We start from the raw sequence: 22,017 nt of genomic DNA, 5'->3' as shown, positions 1-22,017 counted from the left end.
CCAGTCCGTACTTGAGTAAAATATAAATAGTAAAGTAAATAATCTTTGTTAGCTTTATTACAAAACTGCTCCTTCTGTATTGACTTCCTGCAGATCCACAGCCTCTTATAGCCTGTGGTTTTGATGATGTATTGATTGTCAGCACCATCAGTCAGCATGGTATGTCTGTGAAAGACTTCCCTGGCTGTGATGTGTACAACTCATACTTACCTGGCAGGGGAGATACCATGATCAAGAAGGTGGTTCACCCAGGGCGAGGCTCAGCCATTGCACTCCGGTTGTGCTGACCCCTGCGAATTCCCCAAATGTGGGAATCTCGACTGCATAATTTCTGGTAGTGGGGGACTGCGTTCGCGCTCTCCCCTGATAATAATGTGAAAAATAAATAACTCAATTCAATAAGTGTAGGCATTTCTTCAGTGTCAAGTTATGATAGAAAAATACTGTCTTAATGCTCTCTATCCAAAATCCACATTGTGATTGTATAGTTGCAACTGCATCTAAGTAAGGAAGGTACAAAATTATTCTGATGTACAGAGATGCATAAAACATTAATCACACTCACACATCCACTGAAAATAAGGTCATTTATATTGTGTTACAGCTCTTTTGCAGTCTGCGTCTCCCTTTTCAATAAGGTCAATACACTGAGGGATAATGACTTACAGTAGTGGTTTTAAAAATTTATCTTAAGTTGCATGATGATTAATAGGGTATGAAAGCAAAATATATTTCTGCAACATAAAATCATGTACTAATCATGTCTGTGAATTTCAGTTACTAGAAAAGGTGCTGATCACAACTTAGAGACATTCAACCTTTGAGTGGCTGCAAACAGACTGCTTCATTTGATGGGGTCACAAGTCAACTGAAGCCAAATCACTGGCTTTATAGTTTACCTGTGTTCACCTCAAAGTACTGCAACCTGGTATCAGCCAAATGTCCCCTGTTTTTTCTATACTCAGTATATATATTTTTATAATTATGGTACATGTTCTTTGTCCCACTCACTAACTAACCACTCATAGTGGGTGGGTGTGTTCAGTCAGAGGACTGGCTTTACCTCCATGTAGTCTTTAAATTTCACTGTAATCATTTTTATATTTTTCCCAAGGGACATAATGATAACAGTAACATTATTGACTTTTTCCACAGAAAAGCTGCATAGCTTTGGTGGCATCCAGACGTGTATTTGAGCAACTGAAGCACATTACTGCCACCTCCTCTCTATTTGTCTACTTTTTCTTGAGTGTTTCCCCCCTTTTTTCTCTGTCTCCCTGCCTGTCTTTATTAGGTGTACAGATTTTCTAAAAAGTATTTATTGTAGTAAAAATGCTTGTAAAAGACATTGAAGCTCATGTCTTTGCCTCCTCTCTACTGTCCTCCTGACCCCTGACACACAGATGACCTTTATCCTCATGATGAAGGTACTTTCTTTAGCTATATGTTTAATGTTATCTGGTATCAATAACAAAAAGTTGTGTATTCCACGCTATACAGGTACATGTAAGTAATCTGACACTTTCTTTGCATTGATTGAACAAATGCACTGTAAATGTTGCATTAATGTATCTGGGGAAAAAATATTCTATTTAAAATGTAACTCAGTGTTACTGTGTTTCTGATCTTTTTATCTAAATAGTAAAAAGTGGAGAACTTTTTTTAAATATAAACCTTTTATACAAAACAATCATCATGACAGTAGTTATCTTGAAGTCTGTAAATTATGATAAATATAGCTCTTTCTCAGCCTTGGTATTGATTCTACAGTCTCTGAACTCTTCTGGAGGGATGAACACCATTCTTTAAAAAGATATTCCCTCATTTGGTGTGTTGATGATGATGATGATGATGATGGTGGAGAGCGCTGTCTAACACATCAGTCCAAAATCTCCTGTAGGTGTTCAGTTGGGTTGAGATCTGGTGACTGTGAAGGCCATAGCATATGATTTACATCATTTTCACACTCATCAAACCATTTAATGACCCCTCGTGCCCTGTGAACTGGGACATTGTCATTCTGGAGGAGACCACTCTCATCAGGATAGAAATGCTTCATCATAGGATAAAGCTGATCAATCAGAACAACTTTGTATTGATTAGCAGTGACCCTTCCCTCTGAGGGGACAAGTGGACCCAAACACCCACGATTGATGTACAGGATCTTGGTCACAGACTAGTCAGCCTGCTGGAACCTGTCTGTCACGCCACGACATATTAGGACTCCTGACACATTTTAAGGACAAAGGAGACAATGTGGGAGGACTCGTTCCCAGTACTGGTGAACCACTCAGGTGTGCCTTTGCCATCCAGACAGCTTCTTCACCACCTGCAAAATATAATATGTTGGCAAGATGTGAGAAACTCTGATGGTTGCAGATTGAAATTTAATTATACTGATATGTAAATGAATTTGTATTTAAAACATGACAAGAAACCAAAACATTATTGCACTATGGTTTGTGGAGTCCATTTTTAGCACAGTGCCAAAAGTGGAGAGAATCTGGTTCCTGTAGTCCAGCACGTTGGCCTCTGCCAGCAGGAAGGCGAATGAGACGAGCAGAGGGCATCTCTCTCGGAGGAGTTGGAGTCTTAAAAGTGTGTCCCAGCGCTGACACAATCCCTCTGGGTTGTACTAAGACTCATTAGTAGGGTGATATAGGGCCGCTTGTTTGCCTACCACTGTTGTACAGTTTCCTTTCCGCTCAGTTGTTTTTCATCAGTTCATTGTCTTTACACTTCAGTGACACTTGCACTGAAATTCAGGTTGTACAGTTATATTGTTATGCTCTGCTCATGTACATACCCATAATGGCATCTTATTCTTTTTTTATTCTTTTTTTTATTATTATATTTTCCTCCTCTATTTTCTACTCTGATGTTACTTTTCTTTGTAATCTGATTCTGCTGCTGCTCTAACAGCTGAATTTCCTCCTGCGGATTAATAAAGGTTATCATATCTTATCCAGTGGTGGAAGAAGTATTAAGATTGTTTACTGAAGTAGAAATACTGCCATCTAACAATACTCCATTACATGTCAAAGTCCTGAATTCAAAGTACAGAAGTATTAGTAGCAAAATGTACTTATCATATCATGTAAGTATCATAAGTAAAAGTACCCATTATGAAATGTTTTAGTCTATTGTTTTTTATCACTAACAAATACATGTACTTTCTTTTGGAAGCAGGTTTGTGCAGTAAGTGATGAATGCACGTTTAACATGTTTAACAAAGACATTATATTGGTTTTAGGGGTGTTTTTGTGTTTGTGTACAAATTAAGTGCAGTTCGGTCTTCCGTCCACTAGAGAGCGTCGGAGCTCCGTTTGTTGTTCAAAATGGACACAGCCATTTTAAAAAAGAGCTTTTTAGGCGCAGAAGACTCAGTAATTGATTAGTTTTTAATGTGTGAACATGAACATCAGTGAATAATAGAAGCGGCTCGTTTCCATGGCAGCGTTACGTTGTAAAGCAGCGCCTCTACTGCTTTACATTCCTATTGGACGAGAACGCACCACGTGGCCGTGAAGCGCGGAGGAGACATTACGTTTGATTTAATAAACTGTATTTATAGCGACTTTATAGCGAATTTGCTTTTACTCCGACTATTGTTCAGCGTCTTTTATCTGTTATTTCACCCGCTGCTGTTGGACTGTTGCTGCAGGTTTAGACCCGTCAGTGAGGGGGACTGTGAGGAGAACTCCCTCCTTTCTCCGACGTGATCACAGTATCGCTTCTCGGCCTTTTGGCTAAGATCAAGTGTAGTATCTGTTCTTATCAGTTTAATATCTGATACGTCCCCTATCCGGGGACCATATATTAAATTGATTTTTGGAACAGGGAGATGGAATAGGGGCTTGCTCCGTCCACTCCGCGCATCGACCTGGTATTGCAGTACTTCCAGGAACGGTGCACCCCCCTAATATTGTGAAAATAAAGATATATAATACGCCTAACAATATGAGTGAAACATATTGCCAACCACTGTAGATAGATATACTGAGTTTATCACGTACGTTACAATGCTGAGATTGTCAACACACTACAAATAAAAGATAGGATAGAAAAGTACTGTATTAATCCAAAAGGGAAATTAAATTGTTACAGCAGCCACACAAAAACAATGAGGTAAGTAAAAGAAACAAATACAATTAAAGTCTAAATTATGTACAATAACTAAACAAGATTAACTCGAATTGAATATAACCTTAACTATAGTATTAGCTGAGTGTACACTGTTAAAAGATGTTGATATGCTATAATACTGTACTATATTATATTTAAGAGTTTGGTTTAGACCTGCTCTGTGTGAAAAGTGCCCTGAGATCATTTCTGGTGTGATTTGGCGCTATATAAATAAAATTGACTTGAATAATAAATGAGTTCTTCCCTTTGGCTAAGTATGGTGTAAAACCTTAAAAATACTGAGCTCTGAAAATTGACCAAGAGTTAATTGTCTATTTATTAATGAGTGATGATCATGTGATGATCTTACCAAACATACTGTACATTTTACATTTACGCTGAATCCAAAATGTGCATATAGACATGAGTGTGGACTCTCGGCCAATCAGAAGGCTCAATTGTCTACAGTCAGTCACGTGACACCCGGAGCTCAATGATTGGGACCAATCAGAACGCGTAACCGTCTACAGTCACTGTAGACTGTTGCTGCAGGTTTAGACCCATCAGTGTGGGGGACTGTGAGGAGAACTCCCTCCTTTCTCCGACGTTTACACAGCATCGCTTCTCGGCCTTTTGGCTAAGATCAAGTGTAGTATCTGTTCTTATCAGTTTAATATCTGATACGTCCCCTACCCGGGGACCATATATTAAATTGATTTTTGGAACAGGGAGATGGAATAGGGGCTTGCTCCGTCCACTCCGCGCATCGACCTGGTATTGCAGTACTTCCAGGAACGGTGCACCCCCCCTAATATTGTGAAAATAAAAATATAAAACATGCTTAATATGAGTAAAGCATATCGCTACTTAGTGTAGCTAGACATACGGAGTTTTCCACGTACGTTGCGATGATAAATAAGATTCACACACTATAATTAAAAGATAGAAGATAGAAAAATACTGTATTAATCCAAAAGTATATAATTCAGCAGCCACACAAAACAATGAGGTAAGTAAAAGAAACAAATACAGTTAAAGTCTAAATTATTTACAATAACTAAACAAGACTAACTCGAATGTTTTAAGAAATAGAATATATTCTTAACTATAATATTATTGGCTGAGTATACACTGTTCAAATATGTTAATATGCTGTGGTATAATACTGTTCTATATTATACCGTATTACACTGTAATAGTGGGTGTGCCCCCACTAAAGAGCTTCACCACACCACAACAACGTTACTATATTTATATATTAATTACTAATATAACAATGAACTTTGGTGTACAACAGGTCATTGATGCAGTTTAAGCACACAATGACGAAGAGGAGGAAGTGTCAGAGCAGGCTGACAACCGCTAAACCCTCATTATAACTCCTCAGATGGAGATGAAGAGAACTATTGAGTTCTCATAACTCCTGGTCTTACAACACTGACTGTTAAATATGCATCTGAAATTTTATCCACTTTTCAGCTTTGCTTTTTGTCCTTGCTGCTGTCGCCAAGTGTTTGTTCATGAGGGAATGTTGGGTCTCTGTGAATTAAAGAGTAAGTTTAGACCTGCTCTGTGTGAAAAGTGCCCTGAGATGACTTCTGTTGTGATTTAGCGCTATATAAATAAAATTTGACTTGAATAATAAATGAGTTCTTCCCTTTGGCTAAGTTTAAGAGTTTTTGTTTATAGCAAAACTCCAAGAGTTTGCATGTCATGTTTACGCTCTATACCCCTATACCATGTTTTTTATATATAAAGCAGCGCTGCTTTATAGATAACATTGGAGGCAAAAAAAAACACTGAGAGAAATCACTATAGTTATGTTCTTGGATAATATAGAACATAGTATTTTGTACTAGTGGGTGTTTTTTGACAACAGGGAAAAACAAAAGAAAGAATGGTGTAAAACCTTAAAAATACTGCCTTCTGAAAAACTGACCAGTTAATTGTCTATTTATTAATGAGTGATGGTCATGTGATGACCCTACCAAAAATACTGTACATTTTACATTTACGCTAAATTCAAAATGTGCATATCGACATGAGTGTGGACTCTCGGCCAATCAGAAGGCTCAATTGTCTACAGTCAGTCACGTGACACTCAATGATTGGGACCAATCAGAACGCGTAACCGTCTACAGTCACTATAGACTGTTGCTGCAGGTTTAGACCCGTCAGTGAGGGGGACTGTGAGGAGAACTCCGTCCTTTCTCCGACGTTTACACAGCATCGCTTCTCGGCCTTTTGGCTAAGATCAAGTGTAGTATCTGTTCTTATCAGTTTAATATCTGATACGTCCCCTATCCGGGGACCATATATTAAATTGATTTTTGGAACAGGGAGATGGAATAGGGGCTTGCTCCGTCCACTCCGCGCATCGACCTGGTATTGCAGTACTTCCAGGAACGGTGCACCCCCCTAATAATGTGAAAATAAAAATATATAATATGCCTGAAAATGAATAACGCATATCGCCAATTAGTATGGCTATAAATACTTTTTTTCACGTACGTAACAATGATACATAAAATTGTCAACACTCTACAGATAAAAGAGAGGAAGAACAATAAAAATAATACTATTAATCCAATCCAATTTTTAAAAAAAAAATCATAATATAACCTTAACTATAATATTGGCTGAGTATACACTGTTCAATGATGTTAATATGCTTTTGGTTTGCCCAGAGCTTCAGTCTTTCATTCATTAACATTTAAATATGATACATGCAATTCATTGATGGTTCACTTGTCCAAGTTCAGTGATTACTGTTTATTGATCTGTTGTCACAAAATCCTAAAGCATTACGCCAGGTTCTTTATGAAATTTATTTTCAAGTCATTCCAATGTTATGGTCACTGACTTATTTTTCCTCACATAACCATCACTATTTCGCTATGTTTTCTTAAAACATTTTGCATGTTTTGTATTTTGTAGGATTCTGATTCTGCTGCTACCAAAACCGCAACATTTTAGAGATGCAGACTTCTTCCAAACCAAACATAGTGCGGGATGCTTCATCAACCAGAGCTGCGCTGTGTTTCTGCAGCCTGACTGACTGAAAACCAGCTGTGCGTTAAAAACTGACATTTTTATAGACTATAAAGATTTTCTACTCTATTGTATCCTTATGTGATGGTAATAACTTCTGAGTTTGTTTTTGTACGTTGTTCCTGTAAGAAACGTGAATATGATACTATGCGTTAGTTCGTGAGCGCAGTTTCACGGGGACGCAGCCTTCGAGGCTTCCGTCATACGGCAGTGGGCGTGGTTTCATCATAACTGCGTTGGAAGCGTGAGGAGGTGTGTTCAGTCTCTGTTGACATCGAGAAAGGGTAAGCAGCAGCAGCAGCACTGCCGCCTTTTCCTCATGCCTTCCTGTTTATGCTTCTGAACTATAGTCAACAACACTGCAGCTGCTTTTCTAATCGTTTTCAGCCTGTAGAGGTTTGCATGAATGCAGCTACAGTTCTGTATATACAGTGTGTTACTGGTTTCGGTGGGTAGAGTGAGCCTGTGAACCTGTGGCCAGTACAAAAATAGCCCTGTCAGCCAGTGTTGGCTCTGAACAGCAGAACTGGCAGTGGGAGCTGACTGCTATCAGCTGATTTACACACATCTGCTGCTTCAGCACACAATCAGTAAATGTGTGTGTTTTAAAACACTTCTGGCACTTCCAAGTTATAAACAACAGTTTATTAGGTAGAACTGCTGCTGGTGTTGTGGGGAGCTTTGTGGAAATTGAATACAGTTTCGCCTTTTGATTTTATGGCAAATAAGAACATTGACACATTTAAATTTACAAGCTTTGAAGTAGAAAAAGTTTCAAAGTTTTACAGGGATGACAGGCTTACATGTATATAAAGTAATTTATGTAGCTGTAACACATTCCTGTGATAATGCCATGAATAGTTTTTTATTTAGTTCAGTAAACAGCAGAAACCTAAAGTAAATCAATATTTGCGAGCAGCTTTGCCTTTAAAACAGCAGCAGTTCTCTTTGGTTCACCTGCTCACAGTTTTTCAGGTACTTGGCAGGTCAGTTGTTCTTGCATCTTGCAGAAGTTGCCACAGTTCTGTGAATTTAGACATCTCAGCTGATTCTGTCTCTTTATGTGATCCCAGACTGACTCCATGATGTTGAGATCAGGGCTCTGTGGGGGCCAAACCATCTGTTGCAGGACTCCTTGTAGTTCTTGGTGTTGAAGATAGTTCTTTATGACTCTGGCTGGATGTTTGGAGTTGTTGTCATGCTGCAGAATAAATTTGGGATCAATCAGATGTCTCCCTGATGGTGTTGCATGATGGATAAAAATCTAAACATCTAAAGTGCCTTTTGCACAGTACTGTATATCGAGCTATTTGACATTAATGAGACCAGCGTCTCTATGATGTGCTTGTGCAAAACAACCACTACAAACCACTACTAAACTGTATCCTGAAATTAAATGCCATTGGAACAATTGTATCACATAACAACTGGACTGAGATGTTGATACTGTCAAGATTTGATGACCTTAGTTTGGTGCCACATCAACACACATCATACAGAGTGAAGGATGGAGAGCTCATAGGCAGAATTTTGGTTCTAAATTTTAAAAATCTGATACTTAAATGGCCAATAATTTATTTGTGAAGAAGTCTAGTTCTGCTATGACCTACGTTAACAGAAAGTATAACATTGTAAAACAGTTGCAGGTTTATTTTTTAGATGAATGGATGAAATGAACTGATGTGTTTCTGCTTGCAAGTGTTTTTCTTTTTACATCATAGTGCTACAATTCACCAGGAATTTATTGCACAATCTGACTGCCTCAAAATTTATATCATACAGCCTGACACAAGATTTTATTAAACCCATCTCACTGAGTGTGACATACAGTGTGGAGGGGCCTGTGAAAGGATTTGTCGGAACCTTGTAACAGTATTTAGTGACTTCTTTGTACTCTCTGTGTGACGCCATCGTCTACCTCTGTGTCAACAGGTAGCGTCACATCACCATGTCCTCTCCAGAGATCGCTTCTCTCTCCTGGGGCCACATGAAGGTGAAGGGATGCTCCTCCAGCTACAAGGACTGTAAGGTCTGGCCTGGAGGCAGCCGGACTTGGGACTGGAGGGAGACTGGGACTGATGTGAGACACACAGTTATAAAACTTGACCTAGCAGAACACGCTGGGGTTTTCTCTCTAGCAGTGTTCACACATTATTACACTTTTCTCATTGCAGCATTACCCAGGAGTACAACCTGCTGATCTGGAGGAGGTGCTGAAGAAGGGAGTAGACATGCTGGTCATCGGCAGAGGCATGAGTGAAGCTCTGCAGGTAAAACAGACCTACAAACAGTCCAATTTATTCAGAGTTTTTTCTATATTTTTCTTATTGTTAGCAAATCTCATGTTTGGATCCAAACTGACAATGAACCGATCTACTATATTGTGTGTGTATCCAAAGCCTGATATATCTTATTCCTCTGTGCTGTAGACCTCCTGTTGTTGTCCAGAAACGATTAAAAACACATAATTGAGCCACACTGCTGCACTGGGCGACATGTACCTTCATTATTTTGGTCATGTTTGTTTAGAAATGGCTCCAAAGACAAATAACAGCGATCATGTTTTCAGTCTGTCTGAACAGGAGAGTAGTTCTGTTTAAGGCAGACACCACTGAGCATGTGAACAACTTCATTAGCTTGTTGTGTTAATGAACAATGTGTTATGTTGTACAAACATGAGATTTGTTGATAAGAAAAATACAGAAAATCTCCACCTTTTTAAAAGGAATCCATCGGTTTATGAATTCAACCTCAATTTCAATTATGCACTGAGAATTTATACTGATGTGTCCTACTTCGACATCACAATAGACTTGGGAACTAATAGATGTGATTGATACTCAGGTATTATATTAGAGATGGCAGATTTTGTTGATGTGTCTGTATATGGGTACAATGAAATTGTTTGTCTAAACCTGCCATAAAAGAGTGTAAGGACCAAAATCAGTGAAGGAGTAGCCAGTTTTAAATAAAATTTGCATGTTGCTTCCATTCTCTGGGAACCAGTACTTCCATTTATGGGCAGCAGAGTCAGATTAGTCAGTACCAGTGCAGTTTGAGCGATTTATTGCCCGTGAAAATGACATGAAAATGGAGGTTGAGTGTATATGTTGAGGGCGAGGGCGTTGTAGCTGGACACGGACTGAGCCTGTTTGTGCTGCCGTCTCTTCTCTCAGGTTCCCTCCACCACTGTGGACTTTGTGAAGCAGAAAGGCGTCGATGTCCGAGTCCTGCAGACGGAAAAGGCCGTCGCTGAATACAACAAACTGGCTGGCCAGGGCGTCAAGGTGGGCGGGGTCTTCCACTCCACCTGTTGACCTTACCTTTGCTGCACCAGATACGTGACAACCTTTTGTTGCCCAAAGAGACTGTTTTTGGCACATGAATCGCTGGCTAGCTCTTCTAGCTCTTTAGCATGACTACAACCGCTGATTCAGGGTAAGATTAAAACATCTTAAATACTAATCTTCACCTCATTTCAGCTGGCTGTGCTTTAGAGGAGAACTTTATAAAGGCAGAATGCTATAAAAGTTTATAAATTAGTAAACTCAAATTTACTTTTACCGTCATCTAAACAGGGAGGAATTCACTTAGTGATATGTTTTCAAAGGCTACTTTTAGATCCATTTGAAGATGCAATACATTTGAATTTAGAGGCCAATTTCTTCTTCTTCCTTCAAAGTACAATAATGACTTTTCAATTACCAGGTAAATAAAGACACTGATCACATTGTGGTGTTGTTGTTTAAAGTTAATTCACACTACAATATTTTTTTAATGGATGTGAAAATGTATTTCTGCTTGTTTGAAAGACAAAATAAAGTTAGAAAATGATTCATCTTGTCATGTAGGTTTGTTATCAAGAGAAAAATGTTTTTATAAGAAACAATTGTTGAGTACAAAAAATATTCCTCATGAATGAAAAATACTCTTGTGCTTCCTTCCACTTATACATGACATGCATGGCCAAATGTTAAAAAATGGCTGTTTTTGAATTCAGGTCAATTATTGTTAATGGAAGTTTGCACTGACGAGGCTAACACTAATGAACGTAACACAAAAACTGAAAAGAGTTAAAGGTTCGTCCGTCTCCTCTGTATCGTTAGCGTCGGGCAGGTTTCGGCATGATGTAGACTTTGACGGGTTTGCTAAACGGAATAGTTCCCTCTACAGAAGCCTCGGGCGGCGGGAGGCTGTCGATGCTGTCGCTCCACCCCAGCTTGGAAGGGGAGGAGAGGGAGGTCGAGGAGGAGCTGTAGGCCAGCAGGAGACGCACTTCAATCTGAGACGGCTCTGAGAGAGAGAGAAAGAGAACGAGGGGTTAGAAACACACACTTCTAAAAGAAACATCAGACGTGTGTGTTTTATACTGACCTGTCCATGCGGTGTGTGAGAGGTAGACCTGTGTGATGAGTCTGTGTCTATGAGGACCGGGCTTTCTGAAGTCTCCAGGTTTAGGATGGATCACATGACTCTGGCCGTCTGGATACAGAACCTGCAGAGACAGAAGAGCATTAATATCCAGAGTGAATGAGCCAGCAGTTCAGGGTTTTTACTTAAAGGACAGGTTCAGGTTTTTTCACGTCTGTCTTAATACAATATGGATGAGGAAATGGTTCTTTGTCTCTGTAACAGTTCCTACTCTCCACATTGACCCTGCAGATATTCTTTGTGAATGATACTAAAACTGAGAACTGAGAGAAGAGGGACACAATACACAGCCCTCGTTCTAGACTTTGGATCGAGGACGGTGGATTTTGTCCCTCATCTCTTACAGTTTAGTCTGGTTCAGGGTCAGTATGGAGAGTAGGAACTGTAGCTAACAGTAGCAACCAAGACCCATTTCCACTTCCACATAAATGCTCGTTCATCAGTATTGTATTGAAACAGACTTGAAAAAACCTGAACCTATATTTTAAAGGACAGATGGCTGTTAATGTGTCTGTTGCAAGAATTGAAATCTGTGACTTTATAATAGTTTACTCTGTTGACTGCCTCACCACCAACTGCCCTGAGCTGAGGTTAAAGAATTTCAAACACATTTCTAATTAAGAAAATGATTTGAAAAGTCCTTGTAATTTAAGGTTCAATTATATAATTACTTTATGTAACTGCAAATCATAACTACTCTGCATTCACTGGTGGACTTGCTGGTAAATCAAACTGATGGAGGTTATTAGTAGACTGGGTTGAAAAGATGTTTTTAACTGCAGGCCATGTACTCCTAAAGCAGAGACCTTTTTATAGCAAAGAAGGAGCAGCGAGTTCAGGTTGAAGAATCACTGATGTTAAAACAAATCTTTACCACGTGTTCTTTGAAAAAAGCAAAAAGGAAGAAACTCAAACAGTTTTGAAGGTTGAAAGATTTTGGCAATAAAATAAATGCAAGTGCAGACTCTTTAATCTGCTTTTGATTAACTTTTAAATACATTTTTGGATATATTTTAAATGTGTTTTTCTTAAGTTGAACCTCTTTCCAAACTGATCTGACCCTTCTTCTTTTTCTGGCATGAATACAAACTTGTTTAAGAAATGCAGCCATATTTCAAAATCACTTTCTTAACTAAATCAGCAGTAATGAAATTAAAGCGTACAGTCTAGACCTGCTCTAAAGTGCTCTGAGATTACTTTTGTTGTGATTTGGCGCTATATAAATAAAATTGGCTACAAATGAACTGAGTTTATTTCAGTAGTTGTGCGTCAAACTGACCTGTACTTTCACGGTGTTCTGGGGGTCCTGGACGTGTTCTAGCGTTGCATCGATGTCTAGCGCCACCACCAGGCCAGTTGTGAACTTGAGCGGGTTGTCTGACTCCCCTGTCGGCTCTATGATGTTGGCTGTTGCCCGATGGATCTGTCAACCATAAATCACACTCATTTAATGGTGTATTTGCACATACATACTGCGTCAGAGCTTGACGGACTGTACAGGAAGTTTACGTTGGGTCCAGAGGTCACACTGACTGTTTATTCTACCTGTTCAGGCAGTCTGAGCTGCAGCAGGCCACTCTGTCTTAGCGTTGTCTGGAGGATCTTAACCAGCTCTGCGGGTTTACAGGACGACAGCCGGGGCATCAGCTCCAACAGCTTTTCCACAAAACAGTCCTGGAGGTGAGGCAGCTCTGTCAGAAACAGCCTGAGTGTTGCAGAAAAGGGATAAAGAAAAAGTTAGCAGAGACCATTCAGAGACTCTTAACCTGGAAATCTATATGGAATAATAAAACCAGGCACAGATGTTAAATCAGCAAACAGAGGAAGTGAATGCTGTGGAGCCTGGGAGGGGCCACAGAGAAACAAAAAGTAGTTCACGCTCTCAATTTAATGATTTGTGTTCTTCAATTAAAATTCAATAAAAGATATTCAGTTTACTATAATGTGTAGCAAAGAAAAGCAGTAAATCCTCACATTTGAGAGGCTGGAACCAGCAAATGTTTGACACTTTTATTTAAAAAAAAAAAGACAAACAATTATTCAATTTTTAAAATACTTGCAGATTAATTTTATGTCAATCAACTATCAATTAATCGTTGCATCTCTGTAGAGAATGAACTTTATCAGAGATGAAGGAAGGTAAAAGGACAGACACAGAGGGAGGAAGGATTCAGTTGTGGAAAATGAAGTTTCGGGAGATTATTTTAGGGAACTCTAATAGCTGTCCTGCTTTAGTTTTGCAACTCTCTGTATCTAAAGGACTCTCAGAGCTCCACAATGTGCCAGGATAGACCAGATAAGACATGTTATGGTTAATAATAGTGTTAAAAGCCATGGGGAGGGTTAAAAAAATAATGATGTTACCTCTGAAAAGACTCAACGTCCTGCAAAAACTTCTCACAGCTGCTGATGAGAGGGTCCAGCCTGAAGAGAAAGATAACAGTTAGGCTGGTGTGTGCATACATGTATTTTTGGGGTGCTGACATATTTACATACATGACATGTGAAGGTGAATGTGTGTGTACTGACCCCTGCCTGGTGCGAGCAGTCAGGATGAGCTGCAGAGCTTTGGCCTGGAGGCGAACGTGATGTATCGTGGCCACCTGTCTGTTTTGCAAACCGCTGTACATAAACTCCAGCTTGTATGTTTCCTCCAGGATCTATAAACATCATCACACATTTAAACCGACAAAAGTCACCTTCAATGATTTAACAGGTGTGGTAATACGGTCGTGTGTGTGTGTGTGTGTGTGTGTGTGTGTGTGTGTGTGTGTTGACCTGTTGAGCAGCTGCAGTGGCCATGACGTTCTGTTTGAGGCAGAGAGGGACGGCCATGTTCCACAGCTTCTCCTGCAGAGCCTGAGGAAATACATCCCTGATTTAAAATCACCATTCTGCTTCCTTAAACCTGCTTTAACTGATGTTTTATCCACTAGTCTTCATCAGAAACAAGCCGTGAACAAAACACTGACATATGATCAGCTTTTAAGTTGATATGTTAACTTGTGAGCAAACAGTTGCTTATTTCCACATCCAGCAGTTACGGATTACAAGAAGCTCTGGGTCACAACCCAATAGACACAATCATACACACACACACACACACACACACACACACACACACACACACAATCTACCTTCATGAGCAGCAGCTGGCAGCGCAGGTACGTAGCGCAGAAGTCAGCAGCTCCAGCCAGCTCGGTCTGCAGCTCGCCCAGCCGCTGCAGGTCTCTGATACAACACAGACAGGAAGGGAAAACTTTCACAAACGAGGCACACAACGAGCGATTTAAGAACGTTTCTGACATTCATTATCTTTCTCGTTTTCTCTGAGGTACGAATGAAATTTACGAGTTTGAGCTGTCGTATGGCATGTGTGTGTGTGAATATGCGTACCGTATGGTGAAGTTGAGCAGGTCCTGGCCTCCGGGTGCTTCCAGGTTCTGGATGGTGCTGATTCTGTTCAGACTCTGTTGAAGGAAGAGCTGAGCTGATTCCACAGAACCTGAACCACAACCAGAGTCCGCCGAGTCCAAACAGTACACCAGCTTCCTGCCCGGCAACTAAACAGACAGGAGAGACGGACAGTGAGCGTACTGTAGACTGTGTGTAAATGTTGTGTACAGGAGCGTCAGTCTGATAACATGAAATATGTGAGTCCAACTTCAGTGTCAACATCAGCGACCCTTTTTATCTGCATGAACCAGTTCCAATAAACAAGAAACCTTTTCACCTGGTTCCAGTTTTCACTCCTGAGCCCCAAAAATGGACTTTCTAAAGACCCGGGAGCTACTGGAGAGGAATCTGCACTGCAGGACTAAACATCTCTGACTGAAACGGCTACAACTTGTGTACATCATCATTCAGACTGGTTGTTGCTAGTTAGATTTCACTTAATGGTATTAGTGTTTTAACAATTTTGTGACTTTTCAATCAATATGTTTGAAAAAGCCCTAAAAGTGTCCAACATGGTCATCAAGACAAAGCCTGACAGTCCTCATCAAGTTTAGGATTGAGAAGAGCTGAAATTATTTATAAATTCACTCGATTGATAGAAAAAACACCCTGATATTATTTGATTATCTACTAATCTTTTCTCATTTTTCAAGAAAAAAAAAAATCTTTGGGTTTTGGACTGTTGGTTGGACAAAACATGTAATTTGAAGAAATCACCTTAGGTTATAGAAAAGTGTAATTGGTATTTTTCACTATTTTATGACATTTTCTATACCAAACAAATAATCAATTAATCAAGAAAATAATCAGGAGTTGCAGTCCTGGTTCAGAACTGGATCAAAGATCAATGTTTAACTCACTGGAACATTTGTGCTGAAGAAAGAATATAAAACAAGACCAAGAGTCTACATGAGTCCTAATATTTTGTCCACCTCATTAACATACATGATTTTCATTTTTAATATAATGCACTCCAGTAAACTAAATGTGTATAAGCTTCATAATAATAGAATTTATGGCAGAGCTGTTGTATTGCATTAGATTGTTCAGGTGTTCCTAATAAAGTGCTTGATGGTTGTATATACCAAATGTTAGTCTGGACCATTTGAAGACATTAAGTCAACAGCCAATAAGACCTTTGTGTCATGGAGGATGCAGTACTATGACTGATGAGCTTATTGTGAATACTACAGTGTTTCAGTTCTCACTCTTAGCGGTGGTACGAGGTGCGACAGACTGTCCCTCAGGTAGGCGTAATGTCTGAAGGTGTGGTCGGAGAACAGCGCCGGCATGGTGGGACATGACTTGGCAGCGTTGAACACCAACACCAGCACTGCGATGTCTGAGATCAACAACCAGAGTTAAGAAAGGAAACACATCCAGAGCAGCAGATAACAAACTCTCGCTGTAGTCAGTCGGTCGGTCGTAGATCATAACGGATGATTTTAGTGAACAAACAGTTTCTGTAACGAGACTTTCACTTTATATGTGTGTGTGTTGAGATTTTCAAGGTGTGAGAAGGATACAGGCTGGATCGTCCATGTCAGGCTCTGGTGTGTCGAAATACGGGTGTGTGCTGAGTAGTTCAGGAACTAGCGGCAACACCAGCGTTGGATGGCGGGAACCCAAGAACTTCAGACACCTGAAGGACAATAAAAAATACAATTATCCATCAAGTCATGAATGGAAAGTTTTTATCTGAATAACATCTTGAATTTAGCTTATGTAGAGCCATTAGTATACATGGTTTTGAATTTTTTCAGACAAATATGAGCATGTAATCCTTCAACTAAAGCTAATACATGCAAATCATCCAAAATTGGCCTTTCAAAGTCTTCATCCAAAAGTGGTACTGAGTTTGTTTTGTTACTCAGAACAAACTCAAACTTGCTCTGACAGACACTACATGAACAAATGATGATAATAAACTTGCAGCAGTCCTTAAGGCACCAATTCCCTTTCTTTGGGAACCCAAATCCTAACCCTAAACTTTCCTCCAAAACAAGGAACAGTCAAAATGTTCTTGCTCAGAAGAGAACATCCAATCCAATCACACACACACAGAGTCTTACTTCCAGACAGAGTTGCGGTCGGAGGGATACTTGTTGAGGTTCTTCAGCAGCTCCAGCAGAGTCAGCTGGATGCACTCTTTAGTGGAGACATTGGTGTAGCAAAGTAATTCATGGAGAGCTTCTCTGATGTCACGAGACGAGTCCTGGAGACAGACAGTGACTTCATCAGGGTTCAAGATATCTTTAGGCTTTAATAACTAACAATAAAGCACCAGATACATGATTTTATTCAGGAGATTATGGATGAAAAATTGGACTTTATTCCCAAATTATGCATATTAGGGGACACCAAAGAGATAGACAAACATTTTTCAGGGATTATAGAGGTTGTTGCTTATACCTCCAACACAGCCAGCACCGTGTCCAGCTGGTCCTCTCTGAGCGTTATGTGAGTAGAGATTTCTCTCAGCACGTGGATGGACTGCAGCCTCACTTCCTCGATCTCGTCGTTGAACATGTCGACCAAGAAGTCGAGACACTTTTCGGCGAAGGTGGGAGACGACCGAGCCAGCTGGCACAACGCCTCCACTGCTGCAATACGCACCTCTGAGATAGTAAGAAGGACAGAAAACACTAATGAGCAAAGCACTCGAGTTAACGAGCATTAAAAGTGAAAAAGAAATACAATCAGAGCTGCAACTAACGATGATTTTCATTATCATTAATGAAAATCATTACATTATAACAATCATACGCTGTAGATCGTTTTGTTTGTACAATGTCAATAGTGAAAAAATGTAATCAAAAGTGATGTTTTTACCGAACATCTCGTCCTCCAGGCCGTGAACGAAGGCGCCGCAGGCCCCTGAGGCGATGAGGTTGACAGTGTTGGTGTCCAGTTTCTCTTTGGGGGCGTCATCGGCCCACTTCCTGCCAGAGGAGAACTCCCCAGAGGCAAAGAGCTCCTTGGCACGTTCATGAGCCGTGCGCTTCCTCTGAACACAGAAGAGGAGGAGGAAGAGGCAGGAAGTGGATCAGAATTATTATAATAAATTATTTTGCTCACAGATTTTCTCCAAACAGCAGTTACTCACCCTGAGATCTGACATCAGCTTCTTATCCAAAGTTTGCTCCAGAAAGTGAGGACTGACCTGCAGCATCGAACCCTGATGAACAAAGAAAGATTCGATTCAACAAGTTCGACAAACTGTGATTGTTGTGTTTGTGTCTAAATCTAAAGAAAACTTTTCAGACACACAATACGTAACATTACTGGCTTCATTTATCTGTTGTATTTGTTTCTACATGTCTGACTACATCAGTAATGTTACTGAAATAAGTTTCAGTAACGTTACTGTGTGTGTGTGTGTGTGTGTGTGTGTGTGTGTGTTTTGGTGTGATCCTGCTCCCTCACCAGTGTTTTGGCGGCCTGCACTCGTACCATCCAGGAGCCGTCACTGACCATGTGACTGATCTTCCCAAATGCATCATCAACCAGTCGGATCTCCTCATTGGACGACGGGATGGGCACAATGCTGATTGCACAAAAAGAACAAAGTCAGACAAACCGGTGCAGCCAATCAGCTGGTTAACGTCTAAATAGAAATTTAAAATGGATGTAAAGTCAGAATTATTTTGGAAACACGTTATTTTACAGCTCCTTTAATTTTATAATAAATTCCTGGAAAATTTCGATGTAATTTGCAGGTATTTAACAGTTAATTTCTAGGACATTTTACAGAACAGGTGCTGCAATTTAGTACAAGTTATAAGAAGAAACAGAAAAAAATGTTGGTTTAGTTATTAAGTATCCACTCATTATATTCCTAGTTGTTAATTTGCAAAAAATAATAAATTAAATGCGCTATACAAATACAAAGTTATTATTATTAATTTTAACAATAAGTCACTCTGAATACCGGGGTCTTCTCACCTTTCTGGGTACGACTGGCTGAGCACCCAAACCATCTGCACTGCTGCAGAGCGAACCTGCTCATAATCATCTGCCAGCAACCTGCAGGCCTGCAAACACACACACACACACACAAATAGTCAAAGCTGTTAAGTATATCAAAAAAGTCAGTCATGTTTTACCGACACCAGAGGACGGTAAACATAATTAGAAAAACATTTTAACATTACTCTGCCTCACTAAAACAACTTTCTCATGGCAGACACTTTGCTGTAATCATCATTATTACAACACATGACCTGAACACATGCAGTAAGTCTATATGTCCACTGTGAGGAAGCTGTGTTTAAACAGTGTTGTCACCTGCTCATAAATGATCTGATGAATCTTCATTCCTCTGTCATGCAGCTGCAGCTGGGAAACAAACAACGAGAACAGGATGAGTCAAGTTACAAGACTTGACTAGTGTGTGATTCCTAAATACGTGAGTGTGGTGCTGGTTGAGTTTTTGTCGAGTGCAGGTGTCGGTGGTGTGTTACCATGGCTTTGAGGGCTGCGGTGCGGACTCTGGGGTCCTGATCTCCAAAGTAGTCGCTGATGATACTCTGGACGTCCCTCGCTCCTCCTGGAGCAACACGACAGACTGATGGTAACACAGCTCAAAGCCCAAAACTGAGCCAGAAATGTGAGGTTTCTACATGTTTCTTGTTTCAGAAGGTGATTCAAAAGATGTGTGACTTGATTTTACTTCTGACTGTAATTGCAGACATTTCAAAACCCTGCAAAATTCAACTTAAGCTAAGATTTAGAATCAAATTTTGCCTATAAAATAATATAAAAAGCAAGAAAAAAAATCCCCAAGACTAACAAAACGTTCTTGAAGCCTCCATATTTAAATATTTGAAGGCCTTGATTCAGTTTAAGTGCATGCACACATCATATCATAAGTAAGGAGGGTGACAGGCACAGTTCAGCCAACTAAATATATGAAGCAATGCCACGCACCTATCGACGTGCCCTGTCCCTCACTGTCTTTGGTCAGCGGAGTGTCCACCATGCCGAGACACCCCAGGAGCTGCAGACATTTGTTCCTCACCCCGAAATACGTATCAGACAGATGCTAAGAGAAAAAAAAAAACAAGAGAGAAACACAGAAGAGTTTAGATGCTTTGTCATGTCTCTGCACAAAGCAACTGTACAACTGTACTGTGGTTAACACTTTGACAAACACTCATCATGTACAGACGTGTGAGCGCGTTTGTCACCTTGTAGGCCACCTCTATCAGCCTCTGTCTGACTGTAGGATTCTCAGGAAGCTGTGTACCGATGACCAGCAGAGTTTCCAGCAGCTGAGCGAGAACCTGGTGAGATTCTGCAGAGACAGGAAGAGAAACACGACGCAGCAAACACACAGTGTTAACGTTAAAGTTAACAGGCGGTTGTCAGATGATTTTTTAAAAACTTTACTTCAATTTCTATAGTTTATACTGTTGATATTGTTTTAAATATCACTGAATTTTAGTGTTTTTTTAAATACTTTGCCAGAGGTGATTCTGCTGATCTTCTGCTGACCCTTATAGAGGTCACTGAAACCTTAAAACCCTTTTAATTTATTAATGTGTCTTAACAAACACTGAATATGTGTGTATACGAGTAAGAGAAGAATCTGTCTTACTCTCGTTGCTGAGTGTGTTGATGGCGTCGTCTACGATGCAGTCGGGGCTGAAGCCCTGCGTTTTGGACAGCAGACCCAGCAGAGAGGCGATCTTCAACCTCACCGAGTTATCTGTCTCCTGGGAGAGAGGACATCATCGTCATCATCATCTTGATCAGAGGTTTTTTAAGTTTGACACCGTCACTGACAGCTGCTGACAGAGTTTGGTTTTATCTGGTTCTTCGATAAAAGATACTCTGAACGGATCATCTTTGTATTTTAAAAGAGCTCAATTATATTATTCACACTTCCCATAGTTCTTTACCTTGTAGTAGTGCTCCAAAAGGATCCTGACCACACCTTCCACGCTCTCCACCTCCACAGGCTTGCGTGCGAACTGCAGCAGGTACTGCAGGGCATCAGTAGAGTTGGTGGCCTTACAAAGGTCAATGTGCAGAGCTGCAGACTTACTGGGTTTGGACAGACGCAGCTTCTTGGCCGGAGCTTCTTCATGGGGAATCTGTAAGCATACAACAGCTTGAACTGACAACTTATTTCTAAAAAAAAAAAAAAAAAAAAAAAGCTTCCTTGTGGCTCCTCCTGGAGTCTTATTTCTCCTTTTCTGATCAGATAAAATCCTCTAAATGCCCCATTTATTTAACACTGCTTTATCACCTGTGGATATTTTACAAATATGGGAATGTTTATCCATCAATATTCAATATTTTATATATTTTTTGCTGTTATGACACCTGACTATTGTTTTAAGACACATTTTAAAAATTTAAAGTTGGATATTGATATGAAAGCATGGAAATGTAAGAATACAATTTGGTGAAGATGCTGGGAGTTAGCAACTAACGTGAAATGCACCTGTCAATACAGACTGTGACAAGAAACCACTGACTGTCAAGCATTACATGCCTCATAATACATTTAATTTAAGCTATATTAATCACTTTATATGTTAGCTTCCACTTAAAGTTCGCCAACATTGAATAACGTATTTTTTTCTGATAGATTAATTTAGTCATACAACAAACTCACATTTCTAACTGTTAACAAACAACAAAGACGTGAAGTTGTAACTGTAAACGGCTGTTGTTGGGTTGTTTTGTCAGTTAGCCACTTAGCATTAGCTAACAGGCTAGCTAGCTCACTCTCAAGCACAACTTTCAACTTCCGCCTCGGGTTATGGATCTATGTTAAGATAAAGGTGTTGCTCACCTGTACAACTTTGGAAAACTCTTCATAAACTCGCTTTTTCAGGTGTGCTGCCATGTTAACGGAACGATGGTTAGCTTCCTATTCAGCAGCAGTGAAACAAACTTGTCCCATTTCGCTGTCCGTAGCTATGGTGTCAAAAGCAAAACGCG

At 40.0% G+C, this 22,017-nt stretch overlaps 2 protein-coding genes and 4 non-coding genes across 7 annotated transcripts in view; 5 read left to right on the top strand and 1 right to left on the bottom strand.

The window, feature by feature from the left end:
* aamdc (adipogenesis associated, Mth938 domain containing) overlaps positions 1-10,909 on the top strand; it is a 26,319-nt gene extending 15,410 nt beyond the window's left edge. The window contains exons 1-5 of one of the 2 annotated variants that reach the window (XM_044353051.1): positions 7,394-7,460; positions 9,109-9,256; positions 9,351-9,446; positions 10,353-10,707; positions 10,779-10,909. In XM_044353051.1, coding sequence (XP_044208986.1) covers positions 9,125-9,256; positions 9,351-9,446; positions 10,353-10,493 — 369 coding nt within the window. In that variant the 5' untranslated portion in view covers positions 7,394-7,460; positions 9,109-9,124 and the 3' untranslated portion in view covers positions 10,494-10,707; positions 10,779-10,909. Of the gene's footprint in view, positions 1-7,393; positions 7,461-9,108; positions 9,257-9,350; positions 9,447-10,352; positions 10,708-10,778 lie in introns of those variants that run through there. The other variant, XM_044353050.1, reaches the window with a different exon arrangement.
* On the top strand, positions 203-366 carry LOC122984779. The gene has a single exon (XR_006403992.1). It is a non-coding gene; the product is annotated as a U1 spliceosomal RNA (small nuclear RNA).
* On the top strand, positions 3,730-3,920 carry LOC122984767. The gene has a single exon (XR_006403982.1). It is a non-coding gene; the product is annotated as a U2 spliceosomal RNA (small nuclear RNA).
* On the top strand, positions 4,743-4,933 carry LOC122984771. Its single transcript, XR_006403986.1, has one exon. It is a non-coding gene; the product is annotated as a U2 spliceosomal RNA (small nuclear RNA).
* LOC122984766 lies at positions 6,354-6,544 on the top strand. Its single transcript, XR_006403981.1, has one exon. It is a non-coding gene; the product is annotated as a U2 spliceosomal RNA (small nuclear RNA).
* Positions 10,563-22,017, bottom strand: ints4 (integrator complex subunit 4). Its single transcript, XM_044353044.1, has 24 exons — positions 21,869-22,017; positions 20,967-21,161; positions 20,663-20,780; positions 20,253-20,359; positions 19,993-20,107; positions 19,527-19,612; positions 19,351-19,401; positions 19,009-19,097; positions 18,490-18,610; positions 18,170-18,241; positions 17,896-18,070; positions 17,476-17,681; positions 17,136-17,278; positions 16,590-16,705; positions 16,272-16,405; positions 15,004-15,170; positions 14,745-14,838; positions 14,386-14,466; positions 14,137-14,267; positions 13,972-14,031; positions 13,153-13,312; positions 12,887-13,030; positions 11,551-11,671; positions 10,563-11,469 (listed from the first exon to the last, which is right to left on the bottom strand). The coding sequence occupies exons 1-24, from the start codon at positions 21,920-21,922 to the stop codon at positions 11,279-11,281; spliced, it is 2,931 nt and encodes a 976-aa protein (XP_044208979.1). The 5' UTR covers positions 21,923-22,017; the 3' UTR covers positions 10,563-11,278.

The sequence above is a fragment of the Thunnus albacares genome, chromosome 6 (assembly GCF_914725855.1).
Source record: "Thunnus albacares chromosome 6, fThuAlb1.1, whole genome shotgun sequence".
In the NCBI taxonomy this organism is placed as follows: Eukaryota; Metazoa; Chordata; class Actinopteri; order Scombriformes; family Scombridae; genus Thunnus; species Thunnus albacares.
The sequence above is the reverse complement of the archived record's forward strand: the minus strand, read 5'-3'. Positions and strand labels throughout refer to the sequence as shown.